Below are 27,882 nucleotides of genomic sequence, written 5' to 3'. Positions count from 1 at the left end.
TTTTAAAGGAAACTCTCTAAAGGCGGCCTAGAAATTACTCTGGGAGGAAATAAAGGGAAGGACCCTTCATATATTTAGAAACTGTGGTTGAGAGTCAATGTATTAGGCCTCAAAAAGGGAAGTAAATAATTTGCATTTTTGTCTCCCTGGCAATGCTTATGTGAATATACTTGGGGACAGATAGCAGAAATTCAATTAGTGTCATTTACTGTCAACACCCAAGGATGGACGAAGTTGGAAAATAAGTCTTGTTTCAGACTGATTTAAATTGGAAAGTTGAAATAAGTGAATATTCAGTTGGAACTTAGTTGTATGAGGCAGGAAACTATTCCTAGAGCATTAACTAATTTTTTATTGATGGTTCATCTCATAGTAAAGCTGCTTAACATGCGATGAATCCAAACCAGTCATATTTCTGTACAAAGAATTGAATTAAAAAACTATCAAGGCTGCACTGCAAGATTTCCAAAAGCCTCTTAATATTTTTTAAAACAAAAAAGGGGGGATAGTAGAGTAATCTCCTGTAAGTAAATTACATCAAGCTTTAATTAGTTAAATTTTTTACTTTAAAAAATTTTTCACTTGTAATGCTAATGAAAGGACACACATGATTTCAGAATAAGCCAAAGGAAAATAGTTTGGGCAAAATGAAAAGATCCAAAGTCTAGTTTATAGAAAGGTTCCTTTATTAAACTTTGGTCGAGAATATGCTTATATATTTCCAGAAAACTCATCCAGCCCATGTGGATTAATGCAACAATGTATCCAAGAGAGTAACTAACAAGACTACTCCAGCCACAGATGGCGGTGGCCCCAAGCAACACACTGAGGAGACAGAGGAGAAGTAGTCCAGACATGGAGGATGGTGAAGATGCCTTGCCATGCTAGCAGTCAGCAGCTGTGCATCGCTGAAGGTTGCTCAGGACAAAGCCAAAGAATGTTGGACCTGCATTTCCATTGCTCACTGTCTGTAAACCATCCAGAACTGCAATATTATTGCTGTCATGTCACAGGGGACAGTGATTGGGGAGGGAACCATAAAAAACTGTTGGACAGTGATTGGAAAAGGGACTCAAAGAACTATTGCCCAGAAAGGAGCTTACTGCAGGCTGACTCCTTTGTTGCCTGGCAGCAATTTAAAGGGACATGAAAGAACTCAATCCTTTCCATTGAATTTAAAAATCTGAAAAGGACCCGAGCTCTGAAAATGGCATACATTCTTGTTAAATTTATTAAATAAAAAAGGGGGATATGCTGGAGCAAATTCCAGCAGGTCATAATTATGTAAGAAGTTCATCAGACGTCTGAAGGACCTTGGGGCTTCAGCAGGGCTGGAGATCTACATATTATTGCCCACTTCCAGACAGCTGAGGGCAGTTCCCCCAACCTGATGGTCCTTTATTGTTTACCGGACTTTACTTTGGATATGTATATCTGCTTTGCTAAAGGGCAAAATGTGTTTTCCAGCAAATAAAAAGCAGTGGGTCCAGAGATTCTGAGAGCCCAATTCACCTCAAAGTGGAGCCTCCCCTGGCTCCTCCATGCCTTCCAATTTTATATATCATGTCTAGTGTCTGATTCATTTATGCACAGCCCCTTCTTTAGATTCCTGAACCCTTGCAGCTGTGGAAAGATCCCAACAGGCAAAGGAGTGGAAAATGGAGATATTTGTAATATTGTAAACAGTAAACATAAAGTAAGGGGGGAAAAAAAAGCCCTACCTGGGTGTGGCTCAGTTGTTAGAGCATCAGCCCATGCATCAAGTTGCAGGCTCGATTCCTGGTCAAGGGCACATACCTGGGTTGCAGGTTCCATCCCTGCTTGGTTGGTGCATGTGCAGGAGGCAACCAATCAATGTGTCTCTCTCACATCTCTCTCTCTCTCTCTCTCTCTCTCTCTCTCTCTCTCTCTCTCCCTCCCTCCCTCTCCCCCTCCCTTCCACTCTCTTAAAAAAATCAATGAAAAAGATATCCTCTGGTGAGGATTAAAAACAAAAAAGAAAGAAAAGAAAAGAAGGGAAGAAAAATAATGTTAAAAAAAAAAGATTACACAGGGGAGGGGAGTGTGGGGAACTGGATGATAGAAGGGAAAGAGATTAGCCAAAGAACATATTTTCATAGCCTATGAACACAGACAACAGTGTGGTAAAGGCCAGAGGGGAGGAATGCTGGGTGGAGGTGGCAAAGTGGGGGGGAAAGAAGGACATCTATTATAGTGTCAACAATATAAATACATAAATACATAAATAAATAGTTATCTGATCACCATAATTCAATCAGGGACTGAACTAATTTATGATTGCTTTGGAGCCTTATGACATCTCAGTATCTTCCAGTTCTCTCCAATTCCTCATGATTAACTATGCCAACAATTTCAAACAATAGTTTGGTATGTTAAAATGAGTTTATTTCATTTGCTGATGTTCAGCATCACTACTGCAGAGCATTGGAATTGAGAAAAAGGCTTCATGGGAAAATTGATCATGTTTTGAGGGCCCTCAAATCTCCAATCTTGTGTCTCCCATTCCACAAATCTTCTAGAACTTCTGCCAAAGATAAGCCACTGTTTTCAACCCTTTATCTTTTCCCAGAATTGTCTAATATCTCCAGGGAAAGAACATGTATGGAAAATATACCTACAACTCCATAATTTTCCTATCCTATATAATAAAAGAGAAACGTGCAAATTAGCTATCCCTCCGCTACGCTCAAGCTACATCCACCAGCCATGCCCACCAGCCAATTGGAGTGATATGCAAATTAATCCGACAAAGATGGTGGGCCTGTGGGCAGTGTGCACCTGCACAGGTGCCAAGATGCTGGGGGTAGGCATCCCGCACCACCCTTCCCTGGCCGATCTGGGCCAGTGTGCACAGGGGGCAGAGTGGTCAGGGTTGGGTGGGGCAGGACGTCTGGCTTCTGCCTAGCCCTTGCCGCTCCAGGCTGGTGAGCAGCATGTAGAGGCAAGGAGCGGCCTGGGTGGGACCGAACTCCTGGCTTCCGCCCCACCCTATCACTCCGGGCAGGTGAGCAGCGCGCACTGGTGTCCCGCCCTGCCCAGGCCACTCTGGGCCTCTGGGCAGTGCATGGAGAGCCTCTGAGCAGGGGAGGTGGGCTGGCAGAGGGCGACTAGTACTCTCCACATGGCTCTGGTAGCAGCCATGAGTGCCCCAAGTGGGGCCTGTGGGCCGAGCTGAAGTAGCACCTGCAGGTCATCAGCACAGAGGAGTGGCTGCGCAAGTCCCGCCTGCTGGCCCAGAAGGTGTGCTATCACAGGAACAGCCACCGTGGCTGGCCCGATTGATGTCCTCATGGCCACACCACGGGGATTTGTGGATCTGTGAAGCCACAGGCCTCCAGTGCGCACACCCTCTCCTCCCCCACTTGTGTGTGAACATCCTCCAGCACGCTTTCACCCTCATGCACCTGCAATAGTCACCGACCAAGGCATGCACAAGTTCCCCCTGCCCCTCCACCACACTTCCATCAACCCCAGCATGCCCAAGTCCCCACAGGATGTGCACATGTCCCCTCCAACACGCTCATGTCATCTGGAGAGTTCTGGGTGCTGAGGGTGGGCGCCTGTGAGATGACAGTGAGAAGGCGGAGTGGTGACGCCCTGTTCCTGCAGAGGCCATTGCAGTGACGAGATCACCTCTGTGGGGCTAATGCAGGTGCTGAGTTGGGAGCAGGTGCTGACAGACACAACTGGTGGGTGCAGGCGGCCCTCGCTGAGGTGCCTTTGGTCAGCATTCAAGATCAAGAACCCAAAGGCAGCAAGGAGTTCCATCCTCTCAGTGAAACAGTGGGATAGTCGGGGCAACTGCAGAGGAGGAATGTGCACTTTGGGTGTCAGCACCCATGAGCGAAGGCTGCTCTGACTGAAACTCGCTAGTGTGGGGCCTTGCACACTCCTGCTGGGCAGCAGGTGACAGGATGTGCTTTTCCTAGTTAATGAGAGAAAACATTGTTTCTTCCGCTGCCCAGGAAGGTGGAAAATGAATTGGGAGACATACGGGGAGTGAGCGAGGTTCCCTGTCTGGGGCTTCCAAATCTGCTGTTGGTTCCTTTCACTGCTAACTAGAGATATACAGGGAGTCTCCCCAAAATGTATACACACTTTGAATACCCACTAATTCCAATGGTTTTAATTATGAGAAGAAAGAAACAACAATGGAGCTGTCATCTGTTAAAAGTGTGGGCACAAACAGGCAGTCGGACATTCCCCAAGGGGTCCCGGATTGGAGAGGGTGCAGGCCAGACTGAGGGGCCCCTTTCTCCCCCCACCCCAGTGCACGAATTTCGTGCACCAGGCTACTAGTCTATAATATTAAGCCTTTGTCTTCATTGCTTTAGCAACTCTCTGATGCTTTTTAACCAATAATAAAACATTATTGGTTTATTTTATTCGGGTTTCTATGTGTTATTAGCAAGAGCTCTGATGGAAACCCTAGTACTCCATTACATTCAGAAAGAGAAATATTTCCAGTACAGCATTTTAAGAAAGTATTTCGAATTTGATTCCTTTTATGTTGATTATATATTTCTTCCACACAATTGCATTCACTTTTTTATTTTCTTATATCTGGCAAATACTTAACACATTTGTTTTCATAATCCTAGAAATATAAGTAAGAAATCCTAGAAAAAAATTTAATAAAAGGAGAAAAGTCTAAGGATAGACATTTGGTAAATATTTATGTTTCAGAGAGTGGAGAGGAATGTTGATTGTTAGATCAATTCAGAAGGAGAAACTAAAACTTCACAGAATACCAGGTAAAAGGGAGAAGTTGGTGCCAAAGCATTGTTTCTTTGTTTGTTAGGTGTGTGGTTTTTTTTTCAAAAAACTTTGAAAAATGCCTTGTAATTCTCTTAATTTATTGCATAAAACTGAGAAACACCGAAAGATACTCTGTCCAGTTAACTCTTCCCATATTATTGGCCATGTTTCAAAAAAAATCTAATAAAATATATATTTTAAATTATGTAAAGATAACCATTAACTACCAGACCACAGGCAACTCAGTATATATTAATTTAGTGGAACTCAATTGTGAAAACAATTAGGAAAAGGACACATGACTGAGGCTGCCTGCAGCAATGTAGCATAAAGACTTTTTAAAGTTAATATTAAGCAAAGAAATATATTAAGACATAATTTAATATTTGTTTAGTTCAGTGAAAAAAGAGTCAACTAATACTTATATGTTATTTCTTTATACTTGTACCAACTTAATATAGTAGAATAGTTATCTAGAGAAATTAACTAATATCATATATACATATATTTTTAAAGTTTTTTAAGGAAAAATCATTTTAGGTGTGATAAAATTCTAATTACTATTCCTAGACAAAAATATAGTAATTTTATCTTTCAAAATTTATTCATGTATATGTACAATTTCAATCTGGAATTAAATAGCCTCTACCTACCTTATTTTGCATGAACAATTTTAATGTCAATATATATTAATATACCCATAATATAAGAGCTCTTCCTTATACATTTGTCAAATGTTCATGCCACCCCAATCTTGTACAGAGATCTCAGTAATCTGCTAAATTGTGTTTCAATACTGATGATCATAAGGACAATAATAAATATTTAAAAATAATTATTATGTTCAAGGCACTATCCTAAGTTTTATCTATATTCCCTTTAAAATATACATCATATTTTAGACATATATTTATTAGTCTATTAAATAGCATATCTTTATACAAAAATTAATTTTAGTAAACTATATCATTGAATATATATCATTTCTTTAGACACTCATCTTTTTTAAATATATTTTTTATTGTCGATAGTATTACAGATATCTCTCACTTCCCCCCTTCCCCCTCTAAATTTTAACACATTATCATTTTTTAAATTTTTTTATTTGTTTTGATTTCACAGAGGTAGGGATAGGGAGAGGTAGAATCATCAATAATGAGAGAGAATCATTGATTTGCTACCTTCTGCATGCCCCCTACTGGGGATAGAGTCCACATCCTGGGTATGTGTTCTGACCAGAAATTGAACTTTGATCTCCTGATTCATGGGTTGATTCTCAACAACTGAGCCACAGTGGTTGAGCTAAACACATTATCTTTTAAGAAAGACATTTTGTCATTAGACCTCAATAAAAATAAATGAACTAATTACTAATATGATTTATATCTTATTGATAATAAAAAACTAAATGAATTTTTTTTAATGAACCACAGGTAGACTTTCAAATTAAAAGTACTATCAATAGAGAGATCCAAGATGGCAGCCAATGGGATGGCAGGCTGCAAGATAGTGTGTAAATGAGAGAGCGAAAGGAGAGTGAGTGGACATGTAGGGAATGTCTGTATTTGTAAGTGAGGGACAACTATATTCCACAGACTTGTTGGGAACTGGGGGACCAGGCTCCCCTGGCTGGGAAGCCTCTACTACTGCTGAAATCTCTCCTGGAATGGCTGGCTCTGCCACAGAGACTGCGCCATCTTGAAGGGAAGAGTGGCTGTGATTGGAAGCCCAGCCTTACCTTCAACTGGGGAGACATTGGATGCCTCTTGGGACCCTACCACAACAACACCCAGGGACCAGCTTCCTCAGCTGCGAACCCACAAACACCAAGACTCCAGCCTTCCCAGCTGTGGGAACCTATAAGTTTGTCCAGGAGGAGACAAAGTGGCACTGAATAAACAGACATGGATGGGTCCTATGCCTTCTAATAAAGCAGATAGAAGGAAAAGCTGAATGGAAAAACATCCACTGAAACTGGTGAATTAAACACAGCTGGTGAGGCAATTCATGGAAGGAAAGGTCAGAGATTGCCTAGAGAGAGCTCTGCCTCCTCAGATTCATCTGGGTGTTTGTTGTTTGTTTGTTGTTTGCATTTTTTGGATTAATTGTTGTTTGCATTCATCTCTGGGTGTTTGATGCTTGCATTTTTTGGATTAGTTGTTGGTTTTTTGGAGTTTTCTCCCCATATACATATAATTTTCCCTCTTCTTTTTTCTTCTCTTTCTTTTCTCTCTTACATTTTTTACTTTTCTCAATATAATTTTTGCACTCTTTTCTCTCCCCTAATTCTCTTTTCTCTGGTGGTCACTTTTATTTGGGGTTATTGGTATCATGAATACATTTGTGTTTGGTGCCCTGGGCATAGCGTCTTATCAAGTTGTATTTTGTGCTTTTAAGTCAACACAGGAGAAAGAGAGCTACATAACAGACACCCTGAGAGGAGCAATCATAGAGAGACAAAAAAGCCCCCATATGAAAGAAAAGGAGGAAACACCGGAAAAGGAACTGCATGAAATTGAGACAAGAAATGTTTCAGAGATTGAATTCAGAGCAATGGTCATAAGGATGCTGAAAATGATGGAAGACAAATTTAATAATATGTGTAAAAACCAAGAGGAAATGAAGAAGAACCAAGAAGAAATGAAAAATGACATCACTGCAATAAAGAACATAATAGAAAGCCTCAACAGTAGACTAGAAGAAGCGGAGGACCGCATCAGTGTGCTAGAAGACAAGGTAGGAAAAAATACCCAAACAGAACAGCAACTGGGAAAAAAAACCTTAAAATAAAGGAGGAGAGCCTAAGGGAACCTTGGGACAACACGAAACAAAACAACATCTATATAATAGGGGTGCCAGAAGGAGGGGAAACTGAGCAAGGAATAGGAAACCTGTTTGAAAAAATGACAGAAAACTTCCCTGATGTTGGGAAGAAGAAAAAACTCACACAAGTCCAAGAAGCTCACAGAGTTCCAAACAAGATGAACCCAAAAAGACCAACACCAAGACACATTATAATTAAATTGTCAAACACTAGCGACAAAGTAAAAATCTTAAAGGTTGCCAGAGAGAGACAGAAAATTACCTACAAGGGATCTCTCATCAGACTATCAACTGATTTCTCAACAGAAACACATCAGGCCAGAAGGGAATGGAATGAAATATACAAAGTCATGCAAAGCAAGGGTCTGAATCCAAGAATACTGTACCCAGAAAGGCTATCAATCAAAATTGAGGGTGAAATCAGGAGCTTCACAGCCAAAAAAGGACTAAAGGAGTTTATAATCACAAAACCAGCAATGCAAGAAATGCTAAAGGGTCTGCTGTAAAAAGAAGAAATAGGAAGGGGAGAAGGAACACAGGCATAAATTATAAAAATGGTGACAAACAAGCACCTATCAATAATAACTTTAAATGTAAACAAATTAAATGTACCAATCAAAAGAGTTAGGGTAACTGAGTGGATAAGAAAACATGACCCATATATCTGCTGTCTACAGGAGACCCACCTCAGAACAAAGGACTCACACAGACTGATGGTGAAGGGATGGAAACAGGTTTTCAGGCGAATGGAAATGAAAGAAGAGATGGGGTAGCAATACTTATATCTGACAAATTAGACCTCAAAGTGAGGTCATAACAAGAGATAAGGAAGGCCACTTCATAACACTAAAGGGAGCAGTTGAACAAAAAGATATGACTCTGGTAAACATATATGCCCCCAATACAGGAGCATCCAAATACATAAAGAAAACTTCTTGAGGCAGATATCAAGGGAGAGATTGACAGAAATACAGACATAGTAGGGAACTTTAATACTCCACTAATCCCACTGGATAAATCCTTTAAACAAAAAATCAGCAAAGAAACATCAATCCTAAATGACTCACTAGATAAGATGGAATTAATTGACATCTTCAGAACATTTCACCCCAAAGGCACAGAATATACATTCTTCTCAAGTGCACATCGGTCATTTTCAAAGATAAACCACATATTGGGACACAGACAAAGTCTCTTCAAATTCAAAAAGATAGAAATCATATTAAGCATCCTCTCAGATCACAACGGCATAAAATTGAAAATCAACTACAATAAAAACAATGAAAAAAATCAAACACCTGGAGGCTAAATGGTATGCTATTAAGCAATGATTGGGTTACCAAAGAGGTCAAAGAAGAAATAGAAAGCATCATGGCAACAAACGACAATGAAAACACAACAATCCAAAATCTATGGACACAGTGAAAGCAGTCTTGAGAGGGAAATTCATAGCTCTAGAGGCCTACCTCAAAAAACAAGAAAAAATGGTAATAAATTATCTAACCCTTCAACTGAAAGAGTTAGAAATAGAGCGACAAGAAATGCCCAGTGTAAGCAGATGGAAGAAAATTATTAATAAAGATCAGAGCAGAAATAAATGACATAGAGACCAAAAAAAATTAAAAAAGATTAACAAAACCAAGACCTGCTTCTTTGAAAAGATAAACAAGATTGATGAACCTCTAGCCAGGCTCACCAAGAAGCAAAGAGAGAAGACCCAAATAAACAAAATCAGAAATGAAAGAGGTGAAGTAACAACTGATCCCACAAAAATACAAAGGTTTATGAAAAGTTAATATGAACAACTCTATTCCAACAAAATGGACAACCTAGGCGAAATGGACATATTCTTAGAAAAATACACCCTCCCAAAACTCAATCAGGAAAAATAAAAATAAAAAAACCTGAAAAGGCTGATAACTACCAAAGAAATTGAAGCAGTGATCAAAAATCTTCCAACAAACAAAAGCCCTGGTCTGGATGGCTTTACAGAGGAGTTCTACAATGCATTCAAAGAACTAAAACCTGTCCTCCTCAGACTATTCAAAAAAATTCAAGAGGAAGGCATACTTCCAAGCTCTTTCTATAAAGCCAGCATTACCTTAATTCCAAAACCAGATAAAGACACCAAAATAAAGAGAACTAAAGGCCAATATCCTTGATGAACATAGATGCTAAAATCCTCAACAAAATTCTAGCAAATCGGATTCAGCATTACATTAGAAATATCATACACCATGACCAAGTGGGATTTATTCTGGGGATGCAAAGATGGTACAATATCTGCCAATCAATAAATGTGATAGATCACCTAAACAAATTGAGAGATAAAAATCACATAATCATATCAATTGATGCAGAAAAAGCATGACAAAATCCAACATCCTTTCTTGATAAAAACTCTCAGCAAAGTGGGAATAGAGGGATCATACCTCAACATAATAGCCTTACGTGACATACTTACAGCCAACATCATACTCAATAGGCAAAAACTAAACTCATTTCCCCTAAGAACAGGAACAAGACAGGGATGCCCACTTTCACCACTCCTGTTTGATATAGTACTGGGAGTGCTAGTCATAGTGATCAGACAAGAAGAAGAAATAAAAGGCATCCACATTGGAAAAGAAGAAGTAAAACTGTCTTTATTCATAGATGACATGATACTATACATAGAAAACCCCAAAGACTAGATAAAAAAAAACTACTAGACCTAATAAATAAATTCAGCAATGTAGCAGGATATAAAATTAACACCCAGAAATCTATGGCCTTTTTATACATCAATAATGAACTCACAGAAAGAGAAACAAAAAACAAACAAACAAACAAAAAACAATCTCATTTATCACTGCACCAAAAAAATTAAGATACCTAGGAATAAACTTAACTGAGGAGGTAAAAGACCTATACTCAGAAAACTACAAGACATTGAAAGAAAAGATAGAGGAAGACATAGACAAATGGAAGAACATACCATGTTCATGGATTGGTAGAATCAATATCATTAAAATATCCATACCACCCAAAGCAATCTACAGAGTCAATGCAATCCCCATTAAAATACCAATGGCATATTTCAAAGATCTAGAACAAACTCTCCAAAAATTTATCTGGAGTAAAAAAAGACCCTGAATAGCCACAGCAATCCTGAGAAAGAAGAACAAAATCAGAGGGATCACAATACCAGATATCAAGCTATATTACCAAGCCACAGTTCTCAAAACTGCCTGGTACTGACACAAGAACAGACATATAGACCAATAGAGCACAACAGAGAACCCAGAAATCAACCCAAACCATTATGCTCAATTAATATTTGGCAAAGGAAGAAAGAACATACAATGGAGACAAGACAGTCTCTTTAATAAATGGTGCTGAGAAATATGGTCAGATACATGAAAAAAAAAAGAAACTAGGTCACCAACCTTCACCATACACAAAAACAAACTCAAAATGGCTAAAGGATTAAATGTTAAGACAGGAAACCATAAAAATCCTACAAGACTCCATAGGCAGCAAAATAGCATACATATGTCATAGCAATATCTTTACTGACACAGCTCCTAGAGCAATGGAGAATAAGGAGAAAATAAACAAATGGGACTATATAAAAATAAAAAAACTTCTGCAGGGTAAAACATCAACAGAACAACAAGAAAGCCCACTGCATGGGAGAACATATTTGCCAATGTTATCTCTGATAAGGGTTTAATCTGCAAAATTTACAGAGAACTCATACAACTTAACAAGAGGAAGATAAACGATTCAATAAAAAAAATGGGCAAAGGACCTAAATAGACACTTTTTGAAAGAGGACATACAGAAGGCCGAGAGACATATGAAAATATGCTCAAAGTCACTAATCATCTGAGAGATGCAAATCAAAACAACAATGAGATACCATCTCACACCTGTCAGAATGGCTATCATCAACAAATCAACAAACAACAAATGCTGGAGAGGATGTGGAGAAAAAGGAACCCTCCTGCACTGCTGGTGGGAATGCAGACTGATGCAGCCACTGTGGAAGACAGTATGGAGTTTCCTCAAAAAACTAAAAATGGAACTCCCATTTGACCCAGTAATCCCACTTCTAGGACTATATATTTTTTTAAACAAATATTTTTATTGATTTCAGGGAGGAAGGGAGAGGGATAGAGAGATAGAAACATCAATGGTGAGAGGGAATCATTGATCAGCTGCCTCCTGCACGCCCCACACTGGGGATCGAGCCTGCAACCCAGGCTTGTGCCCTTGGCCGGAATAGAACCTGAGACCCTTCAGTCTGCAGGCCGATGCTCTATCCACTGAGCCAAATGGGCTAGGGAATAGACTATATTTCAATAAACCAGAAACACCGATCAGAAAGGATACATGCACCCCTATGTTCATAGCAGCACAATTTACATAGCTAAGATTTGGAAGCAACCCAAGTGCCCATCAGCAGATGAGCGGATTAAAAAACTGTGGTACATCTACACAGTGGAATACTACACTGCTATAAAAAAGAAGGAACTTTTACCATTTGCAACAGCATGGATGGAACTGGAGAGCATTATGCTAAGCCAAATAAGTCAGTCAGAGAATGGTAAATATCACATGATCTCACTCATATGTGGAATATAACAATCAACATAATTTGATGAACAAAAATAGATCCAGAGACAAATGGCAGGGGAGGGGGCATTAGAGAGCAACCAAAGGATTGTATGCATGCATATTAGCATAACCAATGGACACAGACACTGGGGCGGTGGGGGCTTGCCTAGGGTGATAATAGTTGGGGCGGGGGGTTGTCAATCTGAGAAAGGAGACATATGTAAAACTTTAGATAACAAATAAGAACAAAATTAAAATAAAGAAAAAAAAAATAAAATTATCATCAATAAATAAAAAACAAGTGCTAGTGAGGATGTAGAGAAAAGAGAACTCTACTACACTGCTGGTGGAAATTCAGACTGGTGCAGCCACTGTGAAAAACGGCATGGAGTTTCAACAAAAGAAATTAAAATGGAATTTCCTTTTGACCCACTTTTGGGAATGTATCCTAAGAATACCAAAATGCCAATTCAAAAGAATATATGCACCCCTTTTCTCATAGCAGCATTATTTTCAATATCCAAGTTCTGGAAACAACCCAAGTACCCATCAGTAGATCAAAAGATAAAAAGAGCTGTCATATATGTATACAATAGAATACTATGCAGCCGTAATAAAAGAAAAAATTCTTATCTTTTGCAACAGCATGGATAAACATGGAAAGTACTATACTAAGTGAAATAAGCTAGTGGGTGAAAAACAAATACCATACGATCTCACTTATATGTGGAATCTAATGTACAAAATAAACTGATCGAAAACGATCATGGAACAGATTAACAGCTGTCATAGGAGGGGGGTGGGGGGGACTGGATGAAAGAAGGTAAAGGGATTAGCCAAGGAACATATATGCATAACTCATAGACATAGACAACAGTATGGCGATGACCAGAGGGAAGGGTGGGTGTGGGCATGGAGGAGATGGGTAAAGGGAGGGTGGAGGAAATGGAGACATACGTAATAGTGCAAACAATAAAAAAAAGTAAAAAAAAATAGTCTGGATAAAACTTGTGATCTTAAATTACACATTATTTATCTCTTTTCTGTAAGAGAACCATGTTTTTGTGACTTCAGGCTGTTCCAAAGCTCATCTCTCACACAGAAACTTCCCAAACCACACAGAAAATTAAGGGCATAAGGCATTTCCCCTAATAACCAGTTTTTTTAGAAACACTATTTTCTAACACTTTCTAATTCTTCAGGATAATCTTCCAAAATTCTCTACATTTGCTGTTTTCATTACTGATTCTTAAAAACACCTTCTCCTCAATTTATAAAACAATAAATTCCACCTATCTTTTGAGATCATACTGAAGTTTCACCTCTTCCTGTATGTCTTCCCACACAATTTTAGCCTCCAATAATTCTTTCTTTCTCTGAATACCTACTGTCATAGATGATTATATTTTGCTCCTGATCGAACTAGACTATAGTAAGTGATTCAGGTTTGCCCTGCTGGCTCCAAGTAACCTCTATTTTAGAAAAATATTTCTTCCGTTTCTTAATAATATCTCCTCTGTAGATTGTAGGGTAAAGGTCTCACTCTGCTTTGTTTATAGACCTTGCAGCCTCCTTGACAGAGATATTAAAAATTATTTATACCTGAAGTTGGCATCTGCATCAGAAGGATGGCAACAAAATACATGAACTCCATTATAAGTCAGATAAGATGAGGAAATTCAATGACTCTAAAAAAAAAAAGAATATGTTGATGTGCATTAGTGAATATTAACTGAACAAAGAGACTATTTCCAACTCTTAACCTTTAGAAATTTGTTCTTTGTCAATGATTTTAAAAAAATAGTAATACTATTCCTATATGCCTCAATGTCACTGAGTTTCTCACTGTTCTCTTCAACTGCTACTAAATGAACTTAGTGGAGGAAGCAATAAACCCGAGGTGCATTCTCTGATATACAAGAGTTTGGCTCCATGAGTGCTGAATCTGGGTTTAGTTCCTATCAAATCACAGGGAGCTGCTTCCTTGCATGGAGATCAACCAGGGATAGATCATAATTCTAATGGAGCTACACAGGAGGTTGGAGAGATAGAAATCAGAATCGTGGCATCATAGAATCAAAAAAATGGTCTAATGAGATTTAGCTGCAAATAGAGGTCATCCACGGAGAGAAAGTTCTTCTGCCTAGCATAGAAGTGGGGGAATTAAAGAAATCAACTTGTTAAGTCAAATTGCCATGGAATATGTCAAAGGGAACTGGCATGTTCCATATAAAATCTGAGAAATTTTCTTCTATCCTATAAATATTAATTCTATGACTAAGAAAATAAATTATAAATTACTGGTTTCATATTTCCTTTCTATATTGGATAAGTTTTGAATATGCACTAATTGCAGATATGAGAAGGTGAGAGATGAGGAAATGCTAAATCATGAACATTAAAATACCAAGTCAAATAAATAGAATTTTAACTTAAGGTAAAATTAGGAATAATGAAGAAGGGCCTAGGCCATATCTGCCGTTTATTTTATTTCTATTATGTTTTATTCCTTACACAAAGACATACTTAGTGAGAAGAAGAGAGAGAGAGAAAAAAAGACAGAGTGAGAGAGATAGAGAGAGAGAGAGAGAGCGAGAGAGAAACATTAATGTGAAAGAGAAACATTAATTGGTTGCCTTCCATACATGCCCCAAGTGGGGATCTAACCCGTAACCCAGGTATTTGCCCTAGTCAGGAATCAAACCAGCAACCTTTCAGTGCACAGTGCACAGGACAATATCCAACAAACGGAACCACTCTGGCCAGGCTATATCTGCATTTTGGAAATATCACTTTGGTATTAGTGGAGACACTTATTTGAAAAGAAGTAAATTGAGAATAAAGAGATCAATTAAGCAATAAAAAAACAGTGGTGATGGGAAAGATGAAAAATTACATATATGAAATTATTTATAACTTCAATATGATTAATTAATCATTAAATAAAACAAAAATAATATCCACACAATAAAATATAACAACAGACTCACCAAAATAGCTTAAATCCTATATAATAAAAGGCTAATATGCAAATTGACCAAACGGCCAAACATCCAGTCGCTATGACACAGATGGACCACCAGGGGGCAGACACTAAATGTAGGAGCTGCCCCCCAGTGGTCAGTGTGCTCCCACAGGACAAACACTGCTCAGCCAGAAGCTGGGTTTATGGCTGGCAAGCGCAGCAACGATGGCAGGAGCCTCTTCTGCCTCCACAGCAGCACTCAGAATGCCTGACTGGTGGCTTAGGCTGCTCCACATGGGGAGCGGGCCTAAGTTGTCAATCAGACATCCTATGAGAGTTCTGGACTACAAGAAGGCACAGGCCGGGTTGAGGGACCCCCCAAGTGCATGAATTTTGTGCCCTGGGCCGCTAGTTAAAAAATATATATGGAGAACACAGAATGTTGGCAAGGATATGAAATAACCCAGCTAGCACACTCAAACACTGTAAGGGACAATATAAAATAACAAAACCACATTGAAAACTTTAGGCAGTATCTACTAATGCATATATCATTCTTAGAAATATAGCCATTAGAAATGTAGACATATATTTACAAAAAATATGTACTAGAATATTGCTAACACTATTCATAATAACCTCAAATGGGTAATGTTCAAAGTTTCCATAACAGTAGAATGGATAAATAAATAAATTATATTCCATTCATACAATAGAATTATCTAAAACAGAAATGAACAATCTACAATGCAACAGTATGGTCAGATCTTACAAACATGATATTAGGCAAAGGAGGCCATTCTCAAAGGCTACATGCTACATAATTTCTGATCTCACTTATATAAGGAAGGTATACAAAAAATAGGTACACAAAAAATATCCATGCTGTGAGAAGTTAAAATTATGTTACTGTGACAGAGGGAGTGGACAAGTGTCTATAAGAGAGTACAAGGATGATTCAGGCTATATGGATGCGCTTAGATTGCAGAAATTGGTCAAATAGTATAATCCAATAAATTTATGTCTTTTTAGGTATTATATAGTTTAATTCAAATAAAAAATACAAAAATTACTATGTTTATTGATTTAAACACTCAATATTATGAAAAGAACAATTCATTCCAAATTGATCTTTAAATAAAGACATAATCATCGATGTAAAATATTCAGTAGAATTTTGATGGGGATTGCTTTGGAAAATATAGCCATTTTAATGTTCTTTCTTCCTATCTATGAACATGGAATATATTTCCATTTCTTTGTGTCTTCTTCAATCTCTTTTAATAATATCTTGTACTTTTCAATGCATAGGTTTCTCACATAAATCACAGAAATACAAAGGATCATATAAAAATACTGTGAAAGACTATATGCTATAAAATTTAATAACCTCAAAGGAATAGATACATTCCTAGAAATACATAACCTTCCTAGACTGAATCATGAAGAGCTGGTAAATAGTAGATATTAAAAATGGTGGTGGAGTAAGTGGATGCTGCATGGACATGCTCCCAGGGATGAACTGGAATTACAACTGAAATACAGAAATACTTCCTGAATATTCAATGAAAGACTCACTGGAGAGAACCTTGATACTTGAGGACCCAAAGTGGAGACCACATTGAGACTGATTAGAGAGGTGGAGGCATGAAAGGGCTGGTTGGGCATCAACAGACAGCAACTGAAGTTCTGGAGAAATATCTCAGCTGTGGGGGATTCCCACTGAGAAATCTGAGGTGAAATCCCCAAGCCAGGCCCCCACCAGTAGAGAGCACCATAACTGAGGATACTCACATAACATCTGGCTGTGAAAAGCAGCAGAGCTGCTACCTGCCAGGGAGAGATAGCTGAAAATTCAGGCACCATCTTAAAGGGCCAGTACACAAAATTCCCTATGGTGCCACCTATCTTATGCTTCAGCAGAGCAAGGGCAGAGTGGGCTGGAGCTTGGTGAGCAGAAGCCAAGTTCAAGGACTCTGGGGCTAGAGCTCAGAAGGGAGACACCCTGGTTTCCTGTGCAGAGTCATTTTCTCATGCTGAAGAGGGCATCTTTCTCATGCAGGCATTAGCTATACCCCCAGCTGACCCACCCTATTGGAAAACAACTGGCCCCACAGTGAGAAGTTCCTGAGGCCACTTAAGAGACTAAAAATAGCAATTAGTCTCCAAGCAGAAACAACTGTTGAAAACAACAATGACAAAAAACTCCAGCCACACCTGAGGACGTCTGCCTGAGGGGAATCCAAATCAGAAGCCTATCAATATGCAGGCAGAGACAGTCTCTGAAGGCTTTGAGTCTTTGCCTGATCTAATTAGCCAGAAACAGCATTTGACACTGTCCTGCACTAGAGATTGAGAGGCATAGGAGATCTACGTAATACATAGTCACAAAACCAAGCAGGCAGCCAAAATAAGGAGACAAAGAAACAATCCAAAATAAAAGAACAAAAGAATTCTCCAGAAGAAGAAATAAATGAAGTGGAGATAAAAAATTTGTCTGAAACAGAGTTCAGAGTAATGATGGTAAAGATCCTCAACAGCATGAGAAAAGATATAGTAACTATGAAAAAAGAATAGTCTGAGATAAAGAATGACATAACACAAATAAAGAACACACTGGAAGGAATACACAGCAGATTAGGAGAAGCTGAGGATTAAATCAATGATTTAGAAGACAGAGTTAAAAAATAGCTCAACCAGAGGACCAAAAAGAAAAAAAACACACAATTAAAAAACAGGAGGACAGCTTAAGGGAGCTGTGGGACAACATGAATTGTAACAATATTAGAATAGCAGGTGTATCAGAAGGGGCATAAAGGGATAGGAAATATGTTTGAAGAAATAATGGCAGAAAACTTCCCTAACCTGGTAAAGAAAAAAGTTACACAAGTTCAGGAGGCACAGAGAACCCCAAGCAAGAAAAACCCATACAGGTCCATGCTCAGACACATCATAATTAAAATGCCAAAAATTAAAGATCAAGAGAGAAGGCAGCAAGAGAAACACAATTTTTTTTTTAATTACATATTGTTTTTGTGATTAATCACTATGCTTTAATTATGTTCAATTTGTAACAATGAAAATATATCCTGCATATCAGATATTTACATTACAATTCATAACAGTAGCAAAATTACAGTTATGAAGTAGCAACAAAAATAATTTTATGGTTGGGGGTCACCACAACATGAGGCACTGTATTAAAGGGTCACGGCATTAGGAAGGTTGAGAACCACTGGTTTAAAACATCTTTTCCATCACATTTGAAACACAATTTTTTACCTACAAAGGAGCTCCTATAAGGCTGACAACTGATTTCTCATCAGAAACTCTATAGGTCAGAAGGGAATGGCATGAAGTACTCCAGGTAATGGAAAGCAAGGATCTGAAATCAATATTACTATATCCAGCAAGACTATCATTTAAAATAGTCAAATAAAGAGCTTCCCAGACAAGAGAAAGGCTAAAGGAGTACATCACCACCAAGCCAGCATTACAAGAAATGCTAAAGGGACTGCTATAATGAGAAGAAGAAACAGAGAAAGAAAGCTAGACATACAGAATTAAAATGACAATAAATAAGTACCTATCAATAATAACCATAAATGTAAATAGATTAAATTCTCCAATCAAAAGGCATAAGATAGCTGAATGAATACAAAAACATATCCAACTATATGCTATCTACAAGAGACCCACCTCAAAACAAAAGACACACCAGAGCCCTGACCGGTTTGGCTCAGTGGATAGAGCGTCAGCCTGCGGACTGAAGGGTCTTGGGCTTGATTACTGTCAAGGGCATGTGCCCTGGTTGTGGGCACATCCCTAGTGGGGGGTGTGCAGGAGGTAGCTGGTCAGTGTTTCTCTCTCATGGATGTTTCTAACTCTATCCCTCTCCCTTCCTCTCTGTAAAAAAAAAAGCAATAAAATATATATATATTTTAAAAAGACACACAGGATGAGAGTAAGGGGATAGAAATTTTTTTCCATGCAAATGGAAAATAAATAAAAGCTGGAATAGCAATACTCATATCCAACAAAATAGACTGCAAAATGAAGGCCATTACAAGAGACAACAAACGTCACTACACAATACTAAATGGATCAATCCAACAAGAGATACAACTATGGTAAACATATATGCAGCCAATATTGGAGCACCTTAATATATATATTTATAGAGGACTTTAAGGGAGAGATCAATAACAACAAAGTCATAGTAGGGGACTTTAACACCCCACTGACTTCACTGGATAGATCTTCCAGAAAACAACTTAACAAGGAAACAGTGACTCTAAAAGGCACACTGGATCAAATGGACTTAATTGACATTTATAAAACATTTCACCCCAAAGCAGCAGAATATACATTCTTCTCAAGTGCCCTTGGATCACTCACAAAGGTAGACCAGATGTTAGGACACAAAACAAGTCTCTACAAGTTCAAGAAGATTGAAATCATATCAAGCATCTTCTCAGATCACAATGGAATGAAATTACAAATCAACTACAATAAAAACACCCAAAAGTATTCAAACACATGGAGGATAAATGGCATGTTATTAAACAATGACTGGGTTACCAATGAGATCAAGAAAGAAATAAAAAAAAACTTCCTGGAAACCAGTGAAAATGAACACAAAACAACCCAAAATCTCTGGGACACAGCAAAAGCTGTCCCTGAAAATAAATTTCATAGTACTACAGGCATACCTCAAAAATCAAGAAAAATCAACAATAAACTATGTAGTCCTACAATTTAAAGAACTAGAAAGAGAACAATAATAAAAGCCAAGTGTAAGTAGAAGGAAGGAAATAAGATTAGAGCAGAAATAACAACTTAGACACTAAAAAAAAAAATTCAATCAAACCAAGAGCTGGTTCTTTGAAAGGATAAACAAAATTAATAAACTGTTAACCAGATTCATCAAAATACAAAGAGAGATGACCCAAATAAATAATATCAGAAATGAAAGTGGAGAAGTAACCACTGACACTACAGAAATACAAAAGATTAAAGAAAATACTATGAACAGTTATATGCCAACAAGCTGGACAATGTGGATGAAATGGGAAAATTCCTAGAAAAATACAATTTCCCAAAACTGAATCAGGAAGAATCAGAAAACCTAAATAGACTGATAGCTACTGATGAAATAGAAGCAGTAACCAAAAAACTCTCAGCAAATAAATCCCCAAAACTCACAGGTCCGGATGGCTTCACAGGGGAGTTTTACTAAACATTGAAAAAAGAACTAACACCTATATCTCCTCAATCTTTTCCAAAAAACTCAAGAAGAAGGAACACTTATGAACTCTTTTTATGAGGCCAGCATTAGCCTAATTCCAACACCAGATAAAGACACTACAAAGAAAGAAAATTACAGGCCATTATCCCTGATGAACATAGATGCTAAAATCCTCAAGAAAATATTAGCAAATCACATCCAGCAATATATTAAAAAGATCATACACCATGACCAAGTGGGATTTATTCCAGAGATGCAAGGCTGGTACAATATTCACAAATCAATAAATGTGATACATCACATAAACAAATTAAAATACAAAAATCACATCAATGATCATATCAATAGACACAGAAAAAACATTTGACAAAATACAACACCCATATTTTATAAAAAACTCTCTGCAAAGTGGGAATAGAGGGATCATATCTCAACATGATAAAGGATGGCCTTTGGCATATGACAAACCTACAGAGAACATCATACTCAATGGACAAAAACTAAAGCCATTTCCCCTAAGAACAGGAATAAGACAGGGATGTCCACTTTCACACTATTATTCAACATCGCCTCAGTGATCAGACAAGAAGAAATAAAAGGCATCCAAATTGGAAAGGAGAAAGTAAAACTGTCATTATTCACAGATGCCATGATATTGTACATAAAAAAAACTAAAGACTCCACCAAAAAACTGCTAGATTTAATTAATGAATTTGGCAATGTAGCAGGATACAAAAGAAACACCCCAAAATTGATGGCTTTTTTAAAATACACCAATAATGAATTGTCACGCAGAGAAATTAAACAATCACATTTATCATTTTAACAAAAAAAATAAGATACTTAGGAATAAACTTAAACAAGGAGGCAAAAGACGTGTTCTCAGACGTTGAAAACTACTGGACGCTGGAAAAAGAGATAGAAGAAGATATAAACAAGTGGAAGAATATGCTGTGTTCATGGATTGGTAGAATCAACATCATTAAAATGTCCATACTACCTAAGGCAATCTACACATTCAATGCAATCCCTATTAAAATACCAACAGCATACTTCACATATTTAGAACAAATATTCCAAAAATTTATATGTAATTTTAAAAGATCCTGAATAGCTGCAGCAATCTTGAGAAAGAAAAACAAAGTTGAAAGAATCACAATACCAGATTTCAAGTTATACTACAAAGCCACTGTAATCAAAACAGCCTTATATTGGCACAAGAACAGACATATAGATCGATGGAACAGAACAGAGACCCCAGAAATCGACCCAAGCCATATGCTCAATTAATATTTGACAAAGGAGGCAAGAGCATACAATGGAGGTCAAGACAGTCTCTTCAATAAACAGTGTTTATTGGACAGATACAGAAAGAAAGAAAGAAAGAAAGAAAGAAAGAAAGAAAGAAAGAAAGAAAGAAAGACACTAGATCACCAACTTACACCATACACAAGAATAAACTCAAAATGGATTAAATGTAAGTCATGAAACCATAAAAATCCTAGGAGAAACCATAGGCAGAAAAATCTCAGACATCTCTCGTAGCAATATGTTTACGGATACATCTCCCAGGGCAAAGGAAACTAAGGAGAATATAAAGAAATGAGACTACATCAAAATAAAAAGCTTCTGCACAGCAAAAGAAACCATCAACACAATGAAAAGGGAGCCCACTGTATGGGAGAACATATTTGGCACTGTTACATCTGATAAAGGGTTAATATCCAAAATATATAAGGAACTCATATAACTTAACAAAAAGAAAACAAACAATCCAATTAAAAAATGGACAAAGGACCTAAGTAGACAATTCTCCAAAGAGGACATACAGATGGCCAAGAGACATATGAAAAAAATGCTCAATATCACTGACCATCAGAGAGATGCAGATTAAAATAACAATGAGGAATCACCTCATACCTGTCAGCATGGCTACTATCAACAAATCAACAAATGACAAGTGCTGTGAGGATATGGAGAAAAGGGAACCCTAGTACACTGCTGGTGGGAATGCAGATTGGTGCAGCCATTATTGAAAACAGTATGGAGTTTCCTCAAAAAATTAAATAGGGAACTGGCATTTGACCCAGTGATCCCACTTCTAGGCATATATCCTAAGAAAATCGAAACGCCAATCAGAAAGAATGTGTGCACATTGATGTGGGAAACCGCCTATTGTCTTCACTGGCAGAGAAGTGTAGACAGAGAACCCAGAAGGCTGGTGACCTTTGAAGCCCTAGCAAAGGTCAGAGCTGTGTACCACCTCTGTTAATCCAGATAATGGTAGCTGAAGCAACCTCCCCACCTTTAGTCATGTAAATCCTTATTGATAAGAATAGTCTGTGTGTCACTGGAACCTCCCTGCCTAAGAGCTATACTATGGGTGGATCCTGAACCAAATAAAAGGTTGGTGCAGCCTGAGCACCAGGGGAAGTCCTTCCTCTTGAGTTGGACTTACCCGCCTGGCCCCCCAATATTTCCAAATTATCTCTTGTCTCTTCTCTTTCATTTGTGTGCGGCTCCTCTTCCAGATCTTGAACCCTGAACCACACGGGATGTGGAGGAAAACATTTACCACAATCTCTATTCTTAGTAGCACAATTTACAATAGCTAAAACCTGGAAACAGCCCAAGTGCCCATCAGTATATGGGTGGATAAAAAAAGCTGTGGTACATTTATACCATAGAATATTGTGCAGCATTAAAAAAAGAAGAATCTCTTACCAGTTGAGACAGCATGAAAGGACCTGGAGAGTATCATGCTAAATGAAATAAGCCAGTCAGAGAAAGACAAGTATCACATGATCTCACTCCTACGTGTAATATAAGTAACAAAATAAACTGATGAATAAAATAGATCCAGAGAGGTAGAAGCATGGAACAGAGTGCGGAATCTTAGAGGGAAGGTGGGGATGGGTGGGTAAATGGGAAGTAATCAACCAAGAACCTTGTATGTATATATGCATGGCCCATGGCCACAGACAATGGGATGGTAAGGGCCTGAGGCTGGGGGCAGAGGTGGGCTGGAGGGAGTCAATGGAGGTAAAAAGGAGACATATGTAATACTTTCAAAGAATAATTTTTTTAAGAAAGAAGAACTGGAAAATATCAATAGACCGATCAACACTGAGGAAATTGAAACACATATCAAAAAATTCCAAAAAAGGAAAAGTTGAGGACCAGATGATTTCACTAGTGAATTCTACCAACACTCAGACTTCAATCTTAGGTATTTTATTCTTTCTGTTGCAATTGCAAAAGGAATTTTTTGTTTCATTTTTTTTTAATTTTATTGTTAGTATATAGGAATGGCATTGATTTGTGTATATTTATTTTGAATCCTGTAGCTTTACTGTATTTGCTTATTGTTTCTAATATTTTTGGTGGTGAGACTTTAGAGTTTTCTGCTTAAAGAATCAGGTCATCTGCCAAAAGTGACCATTTTACTTCTTTATTCCCAATTTGAATGACTTATTTCTTTTTCTTACCTGATTACTCTGACTAGTACTTCCAGCACTATGTTGAAGTTGAAGTGCTAAGAGTGGACATCCTCATCTTATTCCTGACCTCAGAGGAAAAGCTCCCAGTTTTTCATGATTTAGTATGATATTAGCTGAGGGTTTGTCATATATGGTCTTTATTACGCTGAGGTACTTTTCTTCTATACTCATTTTATTGAGTGTTTAAAATATAAACAGATCTTATATCTTTTCAAATGCTTTTTCTGCATCTAATGCTATGATCATATGATTTTTATCCTTTATTTTGTTAATGTGGTATATCACATTGGTTGATTTGAATATATTGAACCATCCTTGTGCCACTGACATTTTTTTAAAGATAAAGAACAAAAAATTTATCAGATTTGCATTAAACCGTAAAAGACCCCAAATAGCCAAAGCAATCTGAGAAAAAAGAATGAAGCTGGAGCTATCACACTCCTTGAACTCAAATTGTACTATAAAGAGAAAACAAAAGAGCGTGGTATTGGCAGAAAAATAAACATAAAAACTAGTGGAGTGGAATTGAGAGCCCAGAAATGATGCCACATGTATATAGGCAAATAATTTTTCACAAAGGATTGAAAAACATACAATGGAGAAAAATATCCTCTTCAAGAAATAGTGCTGGGAAAACTGGAAAAGAATAAAACTAGACTGCTGTTTATACACATACACAAAAATTAATAAGGTGTGAAAAAAATAGATTTGTAGTTGTAAGCACGCAAAAACCAGTTTATATATTTATTATTTACTATTTATTATTGTATTATATGATATTATTATCATTAACCTATTTTTTCCCACCCTATATAAGATCTGAAACAATCTATAATGATAAAAGGGTAATATGCTAATTAGACTGGACATCCTTCCGACCATCCTTCCTTACAGACAAAGCCACAGTGGGTGGGGGGCCGTGGCAGAGGTGGCAAAGGGCCCTGGCCATGGTGGCAGCAGGTGGGGGCCAGGGCCAAGGCCTTTGCACGAATTTCGTGCATCGGACCTCTAATCCTATATGATAAAACCCTAATATGCAAATCGACTGAATGGCAGAATGACTGCTATGACAGTCTCTATGATGTGCACTGACCACCAGGGGGCAGACGCTCAACACAGGAGCTGCCCCTTGACGGTCAGTGTGCTCCCACAGCGGGAATACCACTCAGCCAGAAACCCAGCTCACGGCTGGCCAGCATGGTGGCAGTGGTGGGAGCCTCTCCTGCCTCTGCTGCAGGCAGGCAGTAAAGAGTGAGGCATCCTGGACTGCGAGAGCCCTGGACTGCGGGAGGGATATCCGCCTGCCAGCTTAGGCCAGGAATCGGGCCTAAGCTGGCAGGCAGACATTCCCCAAGGGGTCCCAGACTGCGAGAGGGTGCAGGCCAGGCTGAGGGTACCCCCTTTCCGCATGCACAAATTTTGTGCATCGGGCCTCTAGTAAATTACATAAAAGAGAACATGGCTATTAAACGTATATATCTTGGTCTTAGAGAGGATTTTAGAATTTGACCCCAAAGGTAAGGGAAGTAAAAGAAAAAATAAATGGGATTAGCCCAGCCAGTGTGACTCAGTGGTTGAGTATTGACCTATGAACCAGGAGATCACAGTTCAATTCCTAGTCACACACATGTCCAGGTTGCAGTTGTGGGCTTGATCCCCAGTAGGGGGCATGCAGGAGAAGGCAGCTGATCAATGATTCTCTCTCATCATTGATGTTTCTATCTCTCTCTCCATTTCCCTTCCTCTCTGAAATCAATAAAAATATATTAAAAAAATAAATAAACAAATAGGACTACATCAAGCTAAAAAACTTCTACACAGAAAAAAAATCATCATCAACAACAACAAAGGCAATCATCCAAATGGGAGAAAATACTTGATATTTGCGAACAACAGCTCTGGCAAAGGGTTAGTATACAAAATATATAAAGAACTAATACATCTTAACAACAAGAAAAAAAAGCAACTAATTAGAAAATGGGCGAAGGACCTGAACAAACACTTCTTCCAAGAAGACTTACAAATGGCCACATATATATGAAATATGCTTAACTTCACTTGGTATTAGGGAAATGCAAATCAAAACTACAGTGAGATACTGACTCAGATCTGTTGCAATGGTTATTATCAACCAGACAAGCGATAACAAGCATTGGAGAGGTTGTGGGGGAAAAGAAACTCTCATTTACTGCTGGTGGAATGTAAACTGGTACAGCCATTATGGAAAATAGTATGACATTCTTCAAAAATTAAGAATAGAGTGACTATATAACCCTGCAATCCCACTTGTGGGCATCTAGTTGAAAATTTTAAAAGCATTTATGCACAAAGATAAGTGCACCCCGATGCTCTTTGCAGAATTATTCACAGTGGCCAAGACTTGGAAATAACCAAAGTGTCCTTCAAAAGATGATTGGATAAAGATATATAATGGAATACTACTCAGCCATAAGTAATGATGAAATACCGCCATTGCGACCACATGGATGGATCTTGAGAATATAATGATAAGCAAAGTAAGTCAGACAAAAAGTCAAGAACCATATGATGTTACTCATATGTAGGATATAAAACTGAAGGTAACAAATTAACTAACAAAGAAGCAAAAACTCATTGACACAGACAACATTATGGTGGCTACCAGAAGGAAAGAGGGATAGAGGATGTTGATGGGTAAAAGGGATTGAGTGTATGGCAATGGAAGGAGATGTGGTGGGCATGCAATGCAATATACAGGTGATGTATCAGAATCGTACACCTGAAACCTATATGATTTTATTAACCAATGTCATCCCAATACATTTAATTTTAAAAAATCACAATATTCAAGAGTGCCATACAATTAACAACTAAAAGGAAAGCTTGTTTCTGAACACATGAAATTAATTAGTGTAAATCACAACCAGTTTTTCAGGTTAAAAGCTAGGAGATTCCTAGCATTGAGTTTGAGGGAGGATAGAAAAGGCACTGATTACATTGCATTTAAGATTGACAGAAATCACAACATCCAATCCTCTGTAATTTCTTTTATTTAAATGAGTTTCATTTTTATCTTATTCTAAAACACCTGAGTATTAAAATAAAATACAATTTTTGAAAATAAATACTTCAATATGTTAGTGATTCAAAAGGAGGCATATCAGAATCCTTGTGTTGGGAAGAGATGCCACACAGGAATGCGAATGCCTTGGTTAGGCAGAAAATAATTTTTTTTTAATTCTAAAAAACTAGTGTCTTGCAAAAATACAATCACAAACTCTATCAGACACCTCAAACCCAAATTTTAGTAAAGAAACTTAGCTATAAACTACCTCCAAAGAGCCCATGAGGTCTAACAGAATGCAAACACTGGCTGAGAATTCAGGATTTATCAAGTAGGTATTAGAGATTATATTTGTCAAAAAGATAAAAAAAAAATGTATTTAATGAAACTACTGGAGAAAAGTGAAAGGAGAAATCTCTTCCTTGAAGAAATCACTATAATCTTATATTATTCTTTTTTTTAATTTATTTTATTCTTTTTTTATTCTTATTTTTTTTATTTCATACTTTTGAAACAGCAAATGTCATTCACCTAAATAAAAATTTAACAACATAGAGCAGAATTGTTACACAATGAGAGCCCAGATCTCTTTGAGGGAAAGATAACTAACAAAGGTGGGTAGCCTTTTATGAGGAGCCCTTAGCAGAACCCATGGATAAAGAGAAAGCTATGCCCCAGAATACCTCAAAATCCTGAATCCAGAGACAGCCTCTTTTGTGACTATTAAGGATGAGACTCAGTTGAATTAATTAAAACCTGAAGGTTGTTCTTCAGTTTTCTAGCAGTCAAGGAATCGAGAATGAGTTGTCCTTTTATTAATTGGCTCCCCTGAATATCTTCTAAGCATTCATATGTTTTGCCATCCCACCAGAGACTGGACTTCTTATTCTCCCGTGTGAGCTTTATATTCTCTCACTTGAGA

At 37.8% G+C, this 27,882-nt stretch overlaps 1 protein-coding gene across 6 annotated transcripts in view; it reads right to left on the bottom strand.

Annotated features, from left to right (window-relative positions):
- LOC139001789 (putative selection and upkeep of intraepithelial T-cells protein 1 homolog) overlaps positions 1 to 27,882 on the bottom strand; it is a 69,151-nt gene extending 41,269 nt beyond the window's left edge. For 5 of the 6 annotated variants that reach the window (XM_070403322.1, XM_070403326.1, XM_070403324.1 and 2 more), the window contains exons 1-2: positions 27,644 to 27,882; positions 13,807 to 13,892 (exon numbers count right to left, since the gene is read on the bottom strand). In XM_070403322.1, coding sequence (XP_070259423.1) covers positions 13,807 to 13,858 — 52 coding nt within the window. In that variant the 5' untranslated portion in view covers positions 13,859 to 13,892; positions 27,644 to 27,882. The remainder of the gene's footprint in view (positions 1 to 13,806; positions 13,893 to 27,643) is intronic. The other variant, XM_070403323.1, reaches the window with a different exon arrangement.

Source organism: Myotis yumanensis, unplaced genomic scaffold (genome assembly GCF_028538775.1).
Source record: "Myotis yumanensis isolate MYYU_CA2020_CCGP unplaced genomic scaffold, mMyoYum1.0.hap1 SCAF_2, whole genome shotgun sequence".
Taxonomy (NCBI): domain Eukaryota; kingdom Metazoa; phylum Chordata; class Mammalia; order Chiroptera; family Vespertilionidae; genus Myotis; species Myotis yumanensis.
This window is presented reverse-complemented; position numbering and strand designations above follow the sequence as displayed.